Source organism: Neoarius graeffei, chromosome 2, assembly GCF_027579695.1.
Source record: "Neoarius graeffei isolate fNeoGra1 chromosome 2, fNeoGra1.pri, whole genome shotgun sequence".
NCBI lineage: Eukaryota > Metazoa > Chordata > Actinopteri > Siluriformes > Ariidae > Neoarius > Neoarius graeffei.
Genome location: NC_083570.1, coordinates 38,852,358 through 38,871,623, shown reverse-complemented (window position 1 = coordinate 38,871,623; position 19,266 = coordinate 38,852,358). Strand labels below are relative to the sequence as shown.

The 19,266-nt window shown below is 41.7% G+C and overlaps 1 protein-coding gene across 2 annotated transcripts in view; it reads left to right on the top strand.

Annotated features, from left to right (window-relative positions):
* The window catches only part of gtf3c2 (general transcription factor IIIC, polypeptide 2, beta), a 93,239-nt gene that overhangs the window by 58,447 nt on the left and 15,526 nt on the right, over positions 1–19,266 (top strand). For both annotated transcript variants that reach the window (XM_060914182.1, XM_060914181.1), the window contains exons 11-13: positions 3,904–3,935; positions 10,712–10,841; positions 18,620–18,764. In XM_060914182.1, the coding sequence (XP_060770165.1) occupies positions 3,904–3,935; positions 10,712–10,841; positions 18,620–18,764 (307 nt within the window). The remainder of the gene's footprint in view (positions 1–3,903; positions 3,936–10,711; positions 10,842–18,619; positions 18,765–19,266) is intronic.

Below are 19,266 nucleotides of genomic sequence, written 5' to 3'. Positions count from 1 at the left end.
ACCATTCACACTCACATTCACACCTACGGTCAATTTAGAGTCACCAGTTAACCTAACCTGCATGTCTTTGGACTGTGGGGGAAACCGGAGCACCCGGAGGAAACCCACGCGGACACGGGGAGAACATGCAAACTCCGCACAGAAAGGCCCTCGCCGGCCACGGGGCTCGAACCCGGAACCTTCTTGCTGTGAGGCAACAGCGCTAACCACTACACCATCGTGCCGCGTATTTAATTTTTATGTATTTATTTATTTGTTTGTCTCACTTTTTATCCCCTGCTGGCTGAAAGGCCTGAAGGGGGATTATGTCGTGGCGATTTCCTTCCTTCCGTCCATCCGGGGAAGGGTGCTCACCTTCTGAAATCAACTCCTCTCACAATTTGTGGAGGAATTTTACCAAACTTGGCAGAAGGCTTTGTTATATGACAGTTATACCCGTATTGAACTTTCATTTAATTTGGGCAAATTTTACCAGAGTTATGCCCTTGATTATTAACAAACTTGTACTTTGGCAATTTCATCAAGGTTTTATACATGTTCTAGATTCTATACTGTGCATTTATTTATTTATGTCTCACTTTTTATCCCCCACTGGCCAAAAGGCCTGAAGGGGATTATGTCGTGGCGATTTCCGTCCGTCCTGGGAAGGGTGCTCACCTTCTGAAATTAACTCGTACATGTCAACCCCTTACGGCTCTCACCTGTACTCCCTGGTAAAGAAATCCATAATTTCCATACCAAATCCATAGTAATATTTCATGCATAATAAAAATGTATTAGATCTTACCTAATACCTCATGTCAGATACAACCTTTGTTGGCTTTTGCGTGAAGAAATTAATTGACGGCTGTCTCTTTTTCTGGTTTGCATTCTTCACATGCATTTGAGATTTCATGTGTTCCCTCACGTCGTAAATTCCAGAGGCAAACACTTTCACGTCTCTACAACAAATTGTGCAGTTGACATACTCAGCACCCATTTTGGAAGCGATAATTATTCCATTGATTGTTTCTGTCCATTCGGGAAGAAAGCGACCTCCAGTTTTAGATGTTTTGAGTTTTTTCTTCGGTGGTGCCGACATCTTGACCTCTTGACCTGTCTATTGTTACGCTACCGTACATGTGCTGTTATTTCCCGCTCGGTGTGCAGGAAAATCACAATTGCACATGCTCAGACATTCGGAATGGCTTGTTGGTGCTAGCGGAAGTACCGGTTGAGTAATTCTAAATGTAGAAAATGGCGACCAACAAAGATCACTCCAAGAGCAAGGCGTGTAATAGTCAGCGAGGTCACAAAAGACCCCAGCGTAAATTGTAAGCAACTGAAGGCCTCTCTCACACTGGCTAATGTTAATGTTCATGAGTCCATCATCAGGAGAACACTGAACAACAATGGTGTGCATGGCAGGGTTGTAAGGAGAAAGCCACTGCTCTCCAAAAAGAACATTGCTGCTCATCTGCAGTTTGCTAAAGATCACGTGGACAAGTCAGAAGGCTATTGGAAAAAGGTTTTGTGGACGATGAGACCAATATAGAATTTTTTGATTTAAATGAAAAGCATTATGTTTGGAGAAAGGAAAACACTGCATTCCAGCATAAGAACCTTATCCCATCTGTGAAACATGGTGGTGGTAGTATCATGGTTTGGGCCTGTTTGGCTGCATCTGGGCCAGGACGGCTTGCCATCATTGATGGAACAATGAATTTTGAATTATACCAGCGAATTCTAAAGGAAAATGTCAGGACATCTGTCCATGAGCTGAATCTCAAGAGAAGGTGGGTCATGCAGCAAGACAACGACCCTAAGCACACAAATCATTCTACCAAAGAATGGTTAAAGAAGAATAAAGTTAATGTTTTGGAATGGCCAAGTCAAAGTCCTGACCTTAATCCAATCGAAATGTTGTGGAAGGACCTGAAGCGAGTAGTTCATGTGATGAAATCCACCAACATCCCAGAGTTGAAGCTGTTCTGTACGGAGGAATGGGCTAAAATTCCTCCAAGCCGGTGTGCAGGACTGATCAACAGTTACCGGAAACGTTTAGTTGCAGTTATTGCTGCACAAGGGGGTCACACCAGATACTGAAAGCAAAGGTTCACATACTTTTGCCACTCACAGATATGTAATATTGGATCATTTTCCTCAATAAATAAATGACCAAGTATAATATTTTTGTCTCATTTGTTTAACTGGGTTCTCTTTATCTACTTTTAGGACTTGTGTGAAAATCTAAAGATGCTTTAGGTCATATTTATGCAGAAATCTAGAAAATTCTAAAGGGTTCACAAACTTTCAAGCACCACTGTAAAATACTTTGTTTTGAAATGGATAAAATAAATCACAATTCCACCTTACCTTTGAACAGTTTTATACCAAACTTCGTAGCATCTTTAGTGCTTTTAGGAACAGCATTTTCTTTCATCATTTGCAATTCTTCCTCACTTACGGTGACAAAGTGATCGGCCGCCATTTTGCCGAGTCACTCAAGGTGATGATTGAGAAATAGTTTGAAGCTCTCAACCAGTCAGTACACTTGATTTATACTAATTATGTAATATTAACTGGCCATTACTAGCTTGCACATAGATTGTTATTGAAAAAGGACAGAAAACTGGTGTGGGGAAGGAAAAAAAAACATTTTAAACTGATGTGTAAATATGCTCACAGGATGATTTGCCCATAACTCTGATATTTAAAATAGTCTTGATCTATCATCATCATCGTCAACATTTGTAAACTAACAGTAGACCTACCGCAGATTCTGAGCTATGTTTGGTCACATATTGATCGAAGGCTACTAAATCGATCATATTATATCATAACAGATTCTGTAGTACCATTAGATAGCTAGAATTAAAGCTGTATCAGATCGTGTGGAAGCCTGAGGGTTATACTCCTACACCTATTAGTTTGTATTGTTTCATTTCCTGATCTTCAGTAACTGGTCTCTTGGTCATCTTGATCATGGTCTCTGTAGATCTGCAGCCAGCCCTGGGAACACTGCACTCGGGGGAGGAACACACTCCTTCACACACAGGGGCCAATCCCCATAGAGTAGCCAATCCACCTAGCTTGAATTCATCATAAGTAATATTAGCGTTTTTGGTTGAAGTATTTCAACCTTGAATGAATTCATGAAGCCCTGTGATGACCTGGCGACTTGTCCAGGGTGTACCCCGCCTTTCACCCGTAGTCAGCTGGGATAGGCTCCAGCTTGCCTGCAACCCTGTAGAACAGGATAAAGCGGCTACAGATAATGAGATGAGATGAGATGAATTCATGAACAGACCAGATTAACCTAAGTGTTAAGGGTGGCACGGTGGTTAGCACGGTCGCCTCACAGCAAGAAGGTTCTGGGTTCGAACCCAGTGGCCGGCGAGGGCCTTTCTGTGTGGAGTTTGCATGTTCTCCCCGTGTCTGCGTGGGTTTCCTACGGATGCTCCGGTTTCCCCCACAGTCCAAAGACATGCAGTTAGGTTAACGTGGGTCGGCCTTGGGCTGAAGTGCCCTTGAGCAAGGTACCTAACCCCTGACTGCTCCCCAGGCTCTGTGTGTGGCTGCCGACTGCTCTGAGTGTGTGCGTGTGTTCACTGCTTCAGATGGGTTAAATGCAGAGGATGAATTTCACTGTGCTTGAAGTGTGCATGTGACAAATAAAGGTTTCTTCTTTTTTTTTTCTTCCAGTTACTACACCAAACTGATCTTATTTACTACTGTACCAGTTTAAATGGAGACTAGGTTTCTAATACTAGGCGTTCATGTTCTCATCAGTTTATTGTGTTTGTAATCAACTCTTCTTCCTTTAAATGTCTTGGATGATGAATGTGAGGTCATACTGAATTGAAGTCTCTTTATCAGTGACTGAACAGAGTTGATAAAAGCCATTAATGTGTTTCCCAATAGGAGAAAGCAGCCAGGCACCACAGATATACCGGGTAAGTCGATCATTATTCTGTAGCTTATCTTTATAGAACAAAAGCACAGCTTCTGTCCCACTTTGCTAGACAGGCTAATTGCATTCCTGTTTTGCTAACATTTTTTTTTAACCTAGATAAAATGTATAAATGCATATTTAATCATATTCAAGTAGGGGGTGGCACGGTGGTGTAGTGGTTAGCGCTGTCGCCTCACAGCAAGAAGGTTCTGGGTTCGAGCCCCGTGGCCGGCGAGGGCCTTTCTGTGTGGAGTTTGCATGTTCTCCCCGTGTCCGCGTGGGTTTCCTCCGGGTGCTCTGGTTTCCCCCACAGTCCAAAGACATGCAGGCTAGGTTAACTGGTGACTCTAAATTGAGCGTAGGTGTGAATGGTTGTCTGTGTCTATGTGTCAGCCCTGTGATGACCTGGCGACTTGTCCAGGGTGTACCCCGCCTTTCGCCCGTAGTCAGCTGGGATAGGCTCCAGCTTGCCTGCGACCCTGTACAGGATAAGTGGCTAGAGATAATGGATGGATATTCAAGTAGGAACCATGCATTCACAAGTGTGTTTGTGTGTGAGACAGAGACCTATATTTCCATCCCTGTGTCCAAAACCACTCACTCGTTCACTACTCCCTACTCACTATCTAGGGAATTACTATATAGTGAGCTCCTTTGGTAAAATGGAAAAAAAAAAAAACTACTTTCGGACACTACTCTGTCCGTCACGCCATTATTTACGTCATTACTGTCGCACAATTAAAACGTGCCAGATCAGTCGGCTGGTGGGTTTTCAAAATAATAAAAACATGCATGTATTTTTGTGATAAATCCATATTCTACTGAGCGCATTTCCCACATTAATCAATACAAAGTACTTTGTGTCTGCTGCATCTTTTAGTTCTTTTAAATCAAGACTGAATACTTTCTTCTTTGCCACTGCCTTTTATTAAATCAGATTTGAGGCTTTTGATTTGATTTCTTTCAGTGCGACCGCAATGCATGATGGGATATATTGCTTGGTTAGTGACCATCGGTTGTACACTACTTTTTACAATGCATTGTGGGATACTTTGAGTGCACTATATAGGGTGTAATAATCCTCACTATACGTTCGGACAGCACTACAAAATAGCGTCCTCACTGTATAGTCCACTATGTAGTGAGTGATTTCGAACACAGGGCATGTTTTTACTTAAACCATACTGAATATAAGTGATTTTTATTTGATTGTTTTGATTTTATCCAAATTAAAGATCGCATTTTCTGTAAATGTGTTACACTGTAAAAAAAAAGTGACCATCTCAACTTAAATTTTCTAGGCAACATGATGCAAGAGAATTTTGTGTTGAGATGGTCAACAACAAAAGGTAAGTTGGTTGAACTCAAATTTAAACACGAAAATCCTTCTTAAGTCAACAAGGATTTCTGAGTTGAAATTTGAGTTCAACCAACGTACTATTTGTTGTTGACCATCTCAACTCAAAATTCTCTTGCATCATGTTGCCTAGAAAATTCTAGTTTACTCAACCTGTCTCAATTGCTGTTGACCTAACAAGGATTTCTGAGTTTAAATTTGAGTTCAGCCAACTTACCTTTTGGTGTTGACCATCTCAACACAAAATTCTCTTGCATCATGTTGCCTAGAAAATTTAAGTTGAGATGGTCACTTTTTTTTTTACAGTGATACAGCACGTGTATATATGCGTCATTGGTTCTACCAACAAGGATACCAACATGCAGCGTTGCAACAGGTTGCAGCTAGTTCTATCAACAAGGATATCTTTGATATTTGGATGTTAAAATTCTTGATAGCTCAACATGATATCACAATGAGAGAAAGTGTATTAGGCCGACCTGGTTTAGTTGGTTGTAAGTGAAAATTACATTTCTGAGTCAAATGATATGTAAAATCTATGTTCAATCAACACCCGCCCGTAAAATTTTTTACAGTGTACAGCTCACTTTGTCACACACATACAGTATATGAAAAGATTTGTACATTTCTGTGAAGCTGCTTTGGGACATTGTCCACTGTTAAAAGCGCTCTACAGATAAGCCATTCATATTCATCCCGCAAGCGTACTGAGGTTTAAAATAATATGACACTGAAATATATTTTACATTGGTGTTTTTTTTTTAAATCCTTAAAAATTAGTGCACCATTAACTTAATCTAAAAGAGAAATGCATGACTGATTATAAATGCTCCATTTAGTTGACTTCTCGTTAATTATGAGAGACATTAAAAATGGTAAAGGTCTTAAATATGTAGCAAAATAGAGTGGTGGCTTGTCCATAGGGCAAGTGTGACCGAACCATATACATGAACCATTCAACAAATGATAAAATCCATCAAAAGGTGTTCTAACCACTGGTGCAGTGGTTAGCACTGTCACCTCACAGCAAGAAGGTTTCAGGTTCGAACCTCACACCTTTCAGTGTGGAGTTTGCATGTTCTGCCCCCGTGTCTGTAGGGGTGTTCACACGGCACATATTTGCATCGATGCTGCACCGATGTATTTTGTTGCGATATATCTTACACCGGTGTAAATTTTGTGGAGCGTTCACACGTCACAAACCTGCTTACTAGAGAGAAGCGTGTTAGCACCGGTGCAGCCCCACTTGCGTTCACACGGCAGTTTTTGCCACCGTGCTATATGATAGTAATAATGCGGAAATGAAATATGCACATGCGTGAAAATGTACTTCCTTTTCCCGGTTGTCATGGCATCACCAAGCGCTGGGAAAACAACGTGGATGAAGACACGCAGTTCTGTTGTTGTTGATATTCGCCATTTTGGAAGCGTAAAATACCAGGATGCAAATTATGCAATGCCCGTATGTAAATCAACTCTCCTCATGCGTAGCGAGTCTACCCCTGTAGCGTTCAGACGTCCCATTTTATATCAGTGCTGCCCCACAAACTAGCATTTACTCTGGAGTAAATTTCTTAAACCACCTCCCGAGCAGGGTTAGATTTGCACCGGTTTAAGCAGCTTTCAGGGGCTACACCGGTATAACTTTGCACCGTGTGAACGCTCTACCGGGGCAGCCCCGGTGCTACACCGGAGTAAAAGTTGCCGTGTGAACACCCCTTGTGTGGGTTTCCTCTGAGTTCTCTGGTTAGCTCCCACAGTCCAAAAGCATACAGGTTAGGTAAAATACCCAGCCACTGAGGTTGCACAAGCCAGTGCATGCTTGGTGCCAGTCCCAAGCCTGGATCATTTGGGGAGGGTTGTGTCAGGAAGGGCATCTATGCCAACTCAAATACATGGATCATGATGATCTGCTGTGGCGACCCCTAACAGGAGCAACTGAAAAAAGTTCAACAAATATTAATCTTCATAAAGTCCTCGTTGAGTGACCAACAGTTTTAAAACATGTTTAATTGATTTGGCCTAGTGGTTGTGCACTGTTTAGCTTGGTCAAGTTAAAAATGTGAACTTAAAATGACCCAGTGGAGGATGAGTGACCATGTAGGATTACCTTTTCTGTGTTCAATGAGAACCACGTCTGCTGTCTCCAGCACCGTTAAATGTCTCTTGAAAAAAATCCATTGGACCGGAAGTTATTAAATTCAGCACTTTCATCGTTTTAGTCCTTAGATTTCAGTTCTTCCCAAAATTAGAAAGGATACAGTTAGTTTACTCAGAGACATTATAATGAAGGAGACAAACTACTTAAAGAATCCTGAACAGAAATCAATGGGAAAAGTTCATAATCCCAAAGATGGCAGCTGTATGCACATATCCCGCCCTTCTCCTCTCCCCAAAACGCCACTCATTTAGTGTGAATGTAGGGTAAGTTTTACCACACCAATGAGGAGTGTGTGAATCCCATCAGAGTGTTCAGCATTTTAATTGTGTTTTTAATGAGATTTAAATAATTTCCCTCATAGACAAAACCTCATGTAGGTGTAATTGTTACAACCCCAATTCCAAAAAAAGTTGGGACACTGTGTAAGACATAAATAAAAACAGAATGTGAAGATTTGCAAATCATGGAAACCCCATATTTCATTGAAAATAGTACAAAGACAACACCAAATGTAGAAACTGAGAAAATTTCTTGTTTTTTTTTTTTTTAAATATATGCTCATTTTGAATTTGAGGTCAGCAACACATTTCAGATAAGTTGGGACAGGGGAAACAAAAGACTTGTGTAATCTTTAAAAAAAAAAAAACAGCTGAATTTGGTTAATTGGCAGCAGGTCAGTAACATGATTGGGTATGAAAAGAGCATCCCAGAGAGGTGGAGTCTCTCAGAAGTAAAGATGGGGAGGGGTTCACCGCTCTGTGAAAGACTGCGTGGGCAAACAGTGCAACAATTTAAGAATAATGTTCCTCAATGTAAAATTGCAAATAATTTGTGAATCACATCATCTATGGTACATAATATCATTAAAAGATGCAGAGAATCTGGAGAAATCTCTGTATGCAAGAGACAAGGCTGAAAACTGACATTGGATGCCTGTGATCTTCAGGCCCTCAGGCGACACTGCGTTAAAAGCAGATACGTGTCTGTAGTGGAAATCACTGTATGGGCTCAGGAACACGTCAGAAAACCATCGTCTGTGAAAACAGTTCATTACTGCATCCACAAATGCAAGTTAAAACCATATCCATAAACAATATCCAGAAACACCAACACCTTCTCTGGGCCCGAGCTCTTTTAAGATGGACTGAGGCGAAGTGGAAAATTGTCCCGAGGTCTGATGAATCAAAAGTAGAAATTATTTTTAGAAATCATGGACACCATGTCCTCCAGTTTAGAGAGGAGAGGGACCATCCGGCTTGTTATCAGAGTACAGTTCAAAAGCCAGCATCTGTGATGGTATAAGGGTGCATTAATGCACATGACATGGGTAGCTTGTACATTTGGGAAGACATCATTAATGCTGAATGATATATACACGTTTCAAAGCAATATACTGCCATCCATCCATCCATTATCCTGTTCTACAGGGTCACAGGCAAGCTGGAGCTTATCCCGGCTGACTATGGGCGAGAGGTGGGGTACACCCTGGGCAAGTCGCCAGGTTATCACAGGGCTGACACAGAGACAAACAACCATTCACACTCACACCTATGGTCAATTTAGAGCCACTGATTAGCCTAACCTGCATGTCTTTGGACTGTGGGGGAAACCGGAGCACCCGGAGGAAACCCACGCAGACACAGGGAGAACATGCAAACTCCACAACAGAAAGGCCCTCGCCAGCCGCTGGGCTCGAACCCAGGACCTTCTTGCTGTGAGGTGACAGTGCTAACCACTACACCACCGTGCCGCCGCAATATACTGCCATCCAGACAAAATCTTTTTCAGGGAAGGTCTTCCTTCTTTCAGTAAGACAATGCCAAACCATTTTCTGTACATATTAAAATTGCTTGGCTTCATAATAAGAGTCTGGGTGCTAAACTGGCCTGCCTGCATTCCAGACCTGTCTCCCATTTAAAACATTTGGCGCATTATGAAGTGCAAAATACAACAAAGGAGACCCCAAATTGTTGAGCAACTGAAATTGTATATCAGGCAAGAACAGGACAACATTTCTCTTTCAAAACTACAGAAGTTGCTCTCCTCAGTTCCCAAACATTTACAGTGTGTTGTTAAAAGTAGAGGTGATGCAACACAGTGGTAAACATGCCCTTGTCCGAACTTTTTTTGAAACATGTTGCTGACATCAAATTTAAAATGAGCATTTAATTTTCAGAAAACAATAAAATTTCTCAATTTCAACATTTGAAATGTTGTCTTTGTACTATTTTCAATGAAATATAGGGTTTCCATGATTTGTAAATTATCGCATTCTGTTTTTATTTACAGTTTACACAGCATCCCAACTTTTTTGGAATTAGGGTTGTAAATAAAGTTGCTCAAGTAGATCATTGATGCTAACATTGTTGAAAATTATATAAAATGCATGGTGTATTGCATTCACTCATCTCCTAATGTTAATGTTAACATAAAATTTAAATGCTACTATTTGGGAATATCTGGACAAAAAATTAAGATTGTATTAAAGTGTATTTTAGCGTGTTTATCTCATCTCATTATCTGTAGCTGCTTTATCCTGTTCTACAGGGTCGCAGGCAAGCTGGAGCCTATCCCAGCTGACTACGGGCGAAAGGCGGGGTACACCCTGGACAAGTTGCCAGGTCGTCGCAGGGCTGACACATAGACACAGACAACCATTCACACTCACGGTCAATTTAGAGTCACCAGTTAACCTAACCTGCATGTCTTTGGACTGTGGGGGAAACCGGAGCACCCGGAGGAAACCCACGCGGACACAGGGAGAACATGCAAACTCCGCACAGAAAGGCCCTCGCCGGCCACGGGGCTCGAACCCGGACCTTCTTGCTGTGAGGCGACAGCGCTAACCACTACACCACCGTGCCGCCCCTGTTTATGTACTATATATTACTCCACAAATCCAAGTTGATAAATAAAACGAATAAGAAAAAAATAGAATGCTGCGTTACATGGTCTGAATTTGGCTGGGATAACCGGCTTTCAAGTGATGGGTGAAACCTGTAACTTTTTTTAAATCATGTTTTTTGTCATTTTCACTATTTTCACTTTTAATTTACTGAAAACCAAAGGTCTAATTTTTTTTGGACGTTTCTGCTGAAGATTTTCAGTGAAATTAAATTTCAGTGCCTCCCTTATACAGTAGTATTCTCCTGTAAAAAGCACTATCGAAACTTTAAGCAGTAAACTTTTTTTTTTTTTAACTTTATGAAGCGCATACAGTAGGTTTGCTCTAGAATCTTGGGTTTGTGTCTCTGTGTAGGTGCAGCGCATCATGACTGTGAAGGTCGGCTCAAGCCAGGCAGATCGCAACGGCCAAAGTGGACTGTGTTTTGCCCTCGACTGGCTCCCAGTTAAACCACACAACATCCTGGCTGCAGGCTTCTCTGATGGTAATCTGGATTCTACTTTTTTTTTCTCTCAAATTTAAAGGTGTATTCAATTTATTTTTAGATTGATAACAACCCATGCATATCACTGCCCATATTCATCACTGCCACCAGTGTTTTCACTTCATGGATCAAAGCGTGAAAATAGTAGTCAGTGGAAAAATTGGTATTTGTTCTTGTAACACTCTCGTTAGTTTGGAGGGGAATGAGGAAACGGGAAGCAGGCTTAGGATAGCATACATTGACCTTTAATTTGCGCTCTTTCCTCTCCTTGAGCCCTCCTTCCATTCACAAAACATAACTAAACACGTCCCCTATGCCATACACCCCGAGCCACCTGACTCAAGGCAAGCAGCCTGCTGCCTCAGCCTTTGCACTACTTTGAACTTAAACAGGTAAAGTGCCAGATACCAACAAGTGATCTGTGTGTTGGCATAATTCATGTGGTGTAGACAGAACAAAGAGTAAAGCTCTGTCCCGACAGATAGTATTGAATGGCGAGGACTGCCCACCGGATGACCAGACATTCTTTTTCTGCTTTGCCGTGTCTTCTGTTTCACACTGTCAGCTTTCAGTGCATGTACAGTGGATATAAAAAGTGTACACACCCCATTAAAATGATAGTTTTTTTCTGATGTAAAAAAATGAGACCACAATAAATAATTTCAAAACTTTTCCCACCTTTAATGTGACCTATAACCTGTACAGTTCAATTGAAAAACAAACAAATCTGTTAGGGAGAAAAACATAAATAAAAAATGTACAATAAGCTGGTTGCATAAGTGTGCACACCCTTAAACTAATAGTTTGTTGAAGCAGCTTTTGATTTAATTACAGCATTCCGTCTTTTTGGGTTCACACCTGCCATCAATTAAAATGACTCTGATTAACCCCAAGTAAAGTTCAGATATTTCCTCAGTTGCATCCTTCAGCAAAAGCCAGGGTTCACAGAGAGCTTACAAAGCATCAAAGGGATCTCATTGTTGAAAGGTGTCAGTCAGGAGAAGGGGACAAAAACATTTCCACGCCATTAGATATACCATGGAGCACAGTGAAGACAGTCATCAAGAAGTGGAGAAAATATGGGACAACAGTGACATTACCGAGAACTGGACGTCCCTCCAAAATCGATGACAAGACGAAAACTGGTCAGGGAGGCTGCCGAGAGGCCGACAGCAACACTGAAGGAGCTGCAGGAATTTCTGGCAAGTACTGATTGTGTACTACATGAGACAACAATCTCCCATATTCTCCATATGTCTGGACTATGAGGTAGGGTTAAAGAAAAACATCCAGGCCTGGCTAAATTTTGCAAAAAATACATCAATTCTCCCAAAAGCATGTGGGGGAAATGTGTTATGGTCTGATGAAACCAAGGTTGAACTTTTTAGCCACAATTCCAAAAGGTATGTTTGGTGCAAAAACAACATTGCGCATCACCAAAAGAACACCATACCCACGGTGAAGCATGGTGGTGGCAGAATCACGCATTGGGGTTGTTTTTCTTCAACTGGAACAGGGGCTTTAGTTAAGGCGGAGGGAATTATGAACAGTTCTAAATACCAGTCAATTTTGTCCCAAAACCTTCAGGTGTCTGCTAAAAACCTGAAGATGAAGAGGAATTTCATCTTTCAGCACGACAATGACCCCAAGCATACATCGAAATTAACAAAAGAATGGCTTCACCAGAAGAAAATTAAAGTTTTGGAATGGCCTAGCCAGAGCTCAGACCTGAATCCAATTGAAAATCTGTAGGGTGACCTGTAGAGAGCTGTACACAAGAGATGCCCTCGCAATCTGACCGATCTGGAGCGCTTTTGCAAGGAAGAGTGGGCAAATATTGCCAAGTCTAGATGTAGCAGGCTGATAGACTCTGACCCAAAAAGACTGAACGCTGTAATTAAATCAAAAGGTGCTTCAACAAAGTATTAGTTTAAGGGTGTGCACACTTATGCAACCAGCTTATTGTACGTTTTTTATTTTTTATGTTTTTTCCCCTCTAACAGATTTGTTTGTTTTTCAATTGAATTGTACAGCTTATAGGTCACATTAAAGGTGGGAAAATTTTTGAAATTATTTACTGTGGTCTTGTTTTTTTTATATCCACTGTACAACACTGGACGCTCCTCCCCCTCCAGCCATGACTTTAACAATGGCATTTATGTTGATTCCAGATGCCTGGTTTGAGTATTTCAGAAACTGCTGATCTCCTGGAATTTTCACACACAACAGTCTGTAGAGTTTACGCAGAATGGTCCAAAAAGCATAGTGTGAGTGACAGTTCTGTGAGTGGAAAGGCTTTGTTGATAAGAGAGGACAGAGGAAAATGGCCAGGGGTGGGTGTCCCAAAAGCCTCTTAACACTAGCATCTTCACTAGGAGAGAGATCGTTCATTGTGCTGCTCGCGCTACCATTTAACGATGATCTTTGTGCTGCGATGCTTTTGGGAGACTCAGGCCAGATTGGTTTGAGCTGCCAGGAAGGATATAGTAACTAAAATAACCACTCTTTACAACCACGGTGAGCAGAAAAGCATCTCAGTATGCACAATAGTGTTGTAGTCAAGACCAGCTAAACCGAGACCAAGTCATGACCAAGACCAGAGTGTATCGAGACCGAGACAAGACCAAGATTTTGAGAGGTTGAGATCAAGTCAAGACCAGGACCAGACCAGTGTGTGTGAAGGGGGTGAGGAGGGGGTGATAGCTGTTAACAGTAACGAGAATTTAGAATTGGCAATGAGTCACGTTATTGGTTGCATTTGAAGCAGCAAGTTTTATATCCAATCACAGTAATGATGTTAACAAATAAATCAGACAATGCACAAGCAATTTAGTGAAATCCTTGCAGTCATGTCCTTGGCTGGTCTTGAAATAAAATTCCGAGTCCTCTAGGACCGAGACAAGACCAAGTAAAAATGCGGTCGATTCCGAGATGAGACCGAGACCTTCAAAAAGTAGTCTCGAGACCGGTCTCGAGACTATAAGACTAATGCACAAAACATTGAAACTTGAAGTGAATGCGCTACAACAGTCCCATCAATACTGGACAGTTGAAGATTAGAAAAAAAAATCTTCCAGTCTTTTTTTCTGGAGGAGCGCAATCACTTTAGTCAAAGAGTTGCTTGCTCTGGATTATAAGTTCCCATGCGTGGGAGAAGTGGCGGGTCGTGTGCCTGGCGGGTCTTTCTGTGGAGGACATTGAAGACATCTACCTATTCGGAACCATGATTACAGGTCTTTTGCTGATTGGATTAGGCATTGCCCTGGTTTATCAAGGAAATCAGAAAGCGGTGACAGCTGTCCAAAGCCCCATAAAGCTGCCCGACATGATTGAAGCGGTGGGCAGAGCTGTCGGCACTCAGACTGTGGCTATTCAGAGCTTGAACCGCAACATGGATAACATCATGGAGAAGCTTTTGGCTTTGCAAAGGAAATGGATTGATTCGGAGACCAGAATGGACAAACAGAGTAGTCGTGTAAAAGAATGCGTCTACTCGCCCCAAGACCAAACAATCCCAATCTTATCTGCTTTCGGCTCCCTCAGACAGCACTGGCCTCGGCCAAGGCCGTTGCCGGGACAAAAACTCCCCCTGAAGATCACTGCAGTGAGACGCTCTTGTATTCCTTCCCCCACTTCCCGCGGTCGCCGCTTTTACCCCCAGTGTGACAAGCGGGTGCGCGACCAGCGCTGTTATGGCTACAGGAATGGACAGCTGCTTGCTTGCACTGGGTTACCTCTACCTCCACCCCGCAAGTAGCACAGGCTAATGACCAAAAAACTAAGATTTCTGTCTCTAGACTCTTCTTCCTCACTACAGTATTTTTCACTCAGACTTGAATAGTAATTTCCCTGTGTAATTTTCTTAGTTACTTTTAAAATCAACATCGACAGCTCCACACAATGGAGCGACCTGGCAGCCTGCTGCTAATCCCTTGCAAAATCCTTTGCCTTGTTTGCTTTTTTGGTGTCTGGCTAAGTTTTGGCTGAGCTCAAGTCCCAGCGCTAATGGTAACGGTTCGCCACTGCTTGTAAATATGCATGAAGAATATCTAATGAAGTTTTGGTAGCCTCTCGGGTGTTCAACACATCTTTCTCTTTCCTGGCCAACAAAGAAACGATTCTGCACATACGCAGCAGAAAACTGTCGCACTGGATATTCGCATAAGCTCCAACGTGAGACATCATGTTGTCTTGACAACCATGCAATATCGTAAACCAGATTCAACGCTCATTCTCTATTGGGTAGAGTAACGTATTACACGTAGGATAAGCGATATGCTAACAATATTGCATGCTATCAAACCAAATGAATGAAACCTACTAGAAGGGAATAGAATACATGGTTTTATTCCATCGAAAAAGTGTCCTGTATGTATAATAATTACATATAGTGAACCACACTTCCATATGTGACTAGGATTTTCTTTTTTAAATAGCATTAATATGTATACAATTTTTATCCCCCGCTGGCCAAAAGGCCCGAAGGGGGATTATGTCGTGGCGATGTCTGTCCGTCCATCCCAGGAAGGGTACTCACCTTCTGAAATCAACTCCTCTCACAATTTCTGGAGGAATTTCATGAAACTTGGCAGGATTCTTTGTTATATGTCAGTAATACGCCTATTGTAATTTCGTTCAATTCAGTCACATTTTACCAGAGTTACAGCCCTTGATTAACAAAATTATACTTTGACAATTTCATGAGAGTGTTTTCCTTCTGAAATCAACTCCTCTCACAATTTCTGGAGGAATTTCACCAAACTCGGTAAAAGGCATTGTTATATGTCGGTAATACGCATATTGTTATTTTGTTCAATTAGGTCGCATTTTACCAGAGTTGTGGCCCTTGATTAACAACCTTGTACTTTCACAATTTCATGAACGTGTGCTTGCCTTCTGACATCAACTCCTCTCACAATTATTGGACGAATTTCTTGAAGCTTGGCAAAAGGCCTTGACGGTAATATGCATATTGCGATTTAATTTCATTTGTGAAAATTTTCCCAGAGTTTTGACCCTTGATTAAATAACTTGTACTTTGACAATTTCATGAGGGTGGACATTCTTCTGAAATCAACTCTTCTCACAATTTGTGGAGGAATTTCACCAAACTTGGCAAAAGGCTTGTGATATGGCAGTTATACGCAGATTGAAATTTCGTCAAATTTGGGCAAATTTTACCAGAGTTATGCCCTTGATTATTAACAAACTTGTACTTTGGCAATTTCATCAACGTGTGCTCGCGTTCTGAAATCAACTTCCCTCACAATTTTTATCCCCCGCTGGCCGAAAGGCCCGAAGGGGGATTGTAATAAGTCCCTGATGTGGGTGGAGTACAGAAGTACGGCAGGTGGGAGCTGAAGTTTTCACACACTTTATTTTCCTTTATTTTGCTGCTTTTCAGCTTCACTCACTCGCTGCTCACACACAATCACACACGTGTGCGCACGCACACGTGTTCTGGTCGGGAGAGCCCTCTTCTCTGCTCTCCCCCTCCTTTTATGCTCCACCATCACTGCAGCAAACACGCACATTAATTGACAACAGGTGTAATGACTCGGCCACTCACTTTCCCCGACCCCGCCCTCCATTCACAAACTGATGCTTGGCCACCCCCCCACTGCCACAGGGATTATGTCGTGGTGATGTCCGTCCATCCATCCCAGGAAGGGTACTCACCTTCTGAAATCAACTCCACTCACAATTTTTGGAGGAATTTCATGAAACTTGTCAGGATTCTTTGTTATATGTCAGTAATGCGTGTATTTTAATTGCGTTCAATTCAGTCGCATTTTATCAGAGTTATGGCATAGTTGCCAGCAGGGGATATTGTGCTCTCAGAGCACTCTTGTTATTACTAAAAATGTTCACTCTTATACAGTGGGATGAAATGTTGTATGTGTAACCTCCAAAATGTATTCTATACAAACTATACAAGAGCAATGTGCTCAGGTTCAAGGGAATGACTATTGCAGCTACAACCCCGATTCCAAAAAAGTTGGGACAAAGTACAAATTGTAAATAAAAACGGAATGCAATGATGTGGAAGTTTCAAAATTCCATATTTTATTCAGAATAGAACATAGATGAAATATCAAATGTTTAAACTGAGAAAATGTATCATTTAAAGAGAAAAATTAGGTGATTTTAAATTTCATGACAACACCACATCTCAAAAAAGTTGGGACAAGGCCATGTTTACCATTGTGAGACATCCCCTTTTCTCTTTACAACAGTCTGTAAATGTCTGGGGACTGAGGAGACAAGTTGCTCAAGTTTAGGGATAGGAATGTTAACCCATTCTTGTCTAATGTAGGATTCTAGTTGCTCAACTGTCTTAGGTCTTTTTTGTCGTATCTTCTGTTTTATGATGCGCCAAATGTTTTCTATGGGTGAAAGATCTGGACTGCAGGCTGGCCAGTTCAGTACCCGGACCCTTCTTCTACACAGCTATGATGCTGTAATTGATGCAGTATGTGGTTTGGCATTGTCATGTTGGAAAATGCAAGGTCTTCCCTGAAAGAGATGTCGTCTGGATGGGAGCATATGTTGCTCTAGAACCTGGACCTTTCAGCATTGATGGTGTCTTTCCAGATGTGTAAGCTGCCCATGCCACACGCACGAATGCAACCCCATACCATCAGAGATGTAGGCTTCTGAACTGAGCGCTGATAACGACTTGGGTCGTCCTTCTCCTCTTTAGTCCGAATGACACGGTGTCCCTGATTTCCATAAAGAACTTCAAATTTTTATTCGTCTGACCACAGAACAGTTTTCCACTTTGCCACAGTCCATTTTAAATGAGCCTTGGCCCAGAGAGGACGTCTGCGCTTCTGAATCATGTTTAGATACGGCTTCTTCTTTGAACTATAGAGTTTTAGCTGGCAACGGCGGATGGCACGGTGAATTGTGTTCACAGATAATGTTCTCTGGAAATATTCCTGAGCCCATTTTGTGATTTCCAATACAGAAGCATGCCTGTATGTGATGCAGTGCCGTCTAAGGGCCCGAAGATCACAGGCACCCAGTATGGTTTTCCGGCCTTGACCCTTACGCACAGAGATTCTTCCAGATCCTCTGAATCTTTTGATGATATTATGCACTGTAGATGATGATATGTTCAAACTCTTTGCAATTTTACACTGTCGAACTCCTTTCTGATATTGCTCCACTATTTGTCGGCGCAGAATTAGGGGGATTGGTGATCCTCTTCCCATCTTTACTTCTGAGAGCCGCTGCCACTCCAAGATGCTCTTTTTATACCCAGTCATGTTAATGACCTATTGCCAATTGACCTAATGAGTTGCAATTTGGTCCTCCAGCTGTTCCTTTTTTGTACCTTTAACTTTTCCAGCCTCTTATTGCCCCTGTCCCAACTTTTTTGAGATGTGTTGCTGTCATGAAATTTCAAATGAGCCAATATTTGGCATGAAATTTCAAAATGTCTCACTTTCGACATTTGATATATTGTCTATGTTCTGTGAATACAATATCAGTTTTTGAGATTTTTAAATTATTGCATTCCGTTTTTATTTACAATTTGTACTTTGTCCCAACTTTTTTGGAATCGGGGTTGTAGATTCAATAAATACAAACGGCAATATGAGTAACTACACAGGAGGCCTGGGACGATTGATGATGGTAGCTGGAATCTCTCAGTAAGTCCTGATATCATGATGCCTATCGAGTTGGACATTTTAAATGCCCATGGGAAAATAAGGTATCTGCAGCTGTTAGAAGAAAAAAAAATAGATTTTTAAAAATACCTCCTTCTCTAGGTCTGGTGGCTTTGTGGAATCTGAGCACCAAGTCTCCCTTGCTTAGGGTCAGATCTATGGACAGATCTCTCTCTCTGTACCCGTACCACTGCTTCTTGGCTCATGACGACACCGTTCGCCGCCTCAGCTGGTGCAGGGCCTCAAGGTAACGGTTTCAGATTATTCATGTTTATCACAGTTTATTACAACTCACAATGCCTGTCACGCTTGCTGCAAACTGAGCAATTCGAAGTAAGACTGTTCATCAGGGCAGGAAAAGATAGTGTTTATTCCTGTTTCTCCAAAGTTTTACTGTGTTGAGTGATTTGAGCTGTTTTAAATCAGCATTCTGTTAATCAACAGTCCTTTCTCGTAAGTATTTGAACACTTAATGCCAGCTTTACACCAAACGACTTTTCAAGCAATTTCACTGTCGAAGACAAATTTCCAACGTTCAGAATAAAAATCATGAGAGCTTTGCTAGAGTTTGGCGTAAGGTGGTCAGGATAGCTGTCTTAAGTCAGTCTTTTTCTCATCGTGACATTCTGACAAGATCATCCATGTTTAATGTTATCATAAGTTTTTCGTCTTGGCTCATGCAAATTTTCAACAACCAATAGGTGAGCTCTCTCCAGCACCAAACAGGAAGCACGAAAGCAGATACAGGA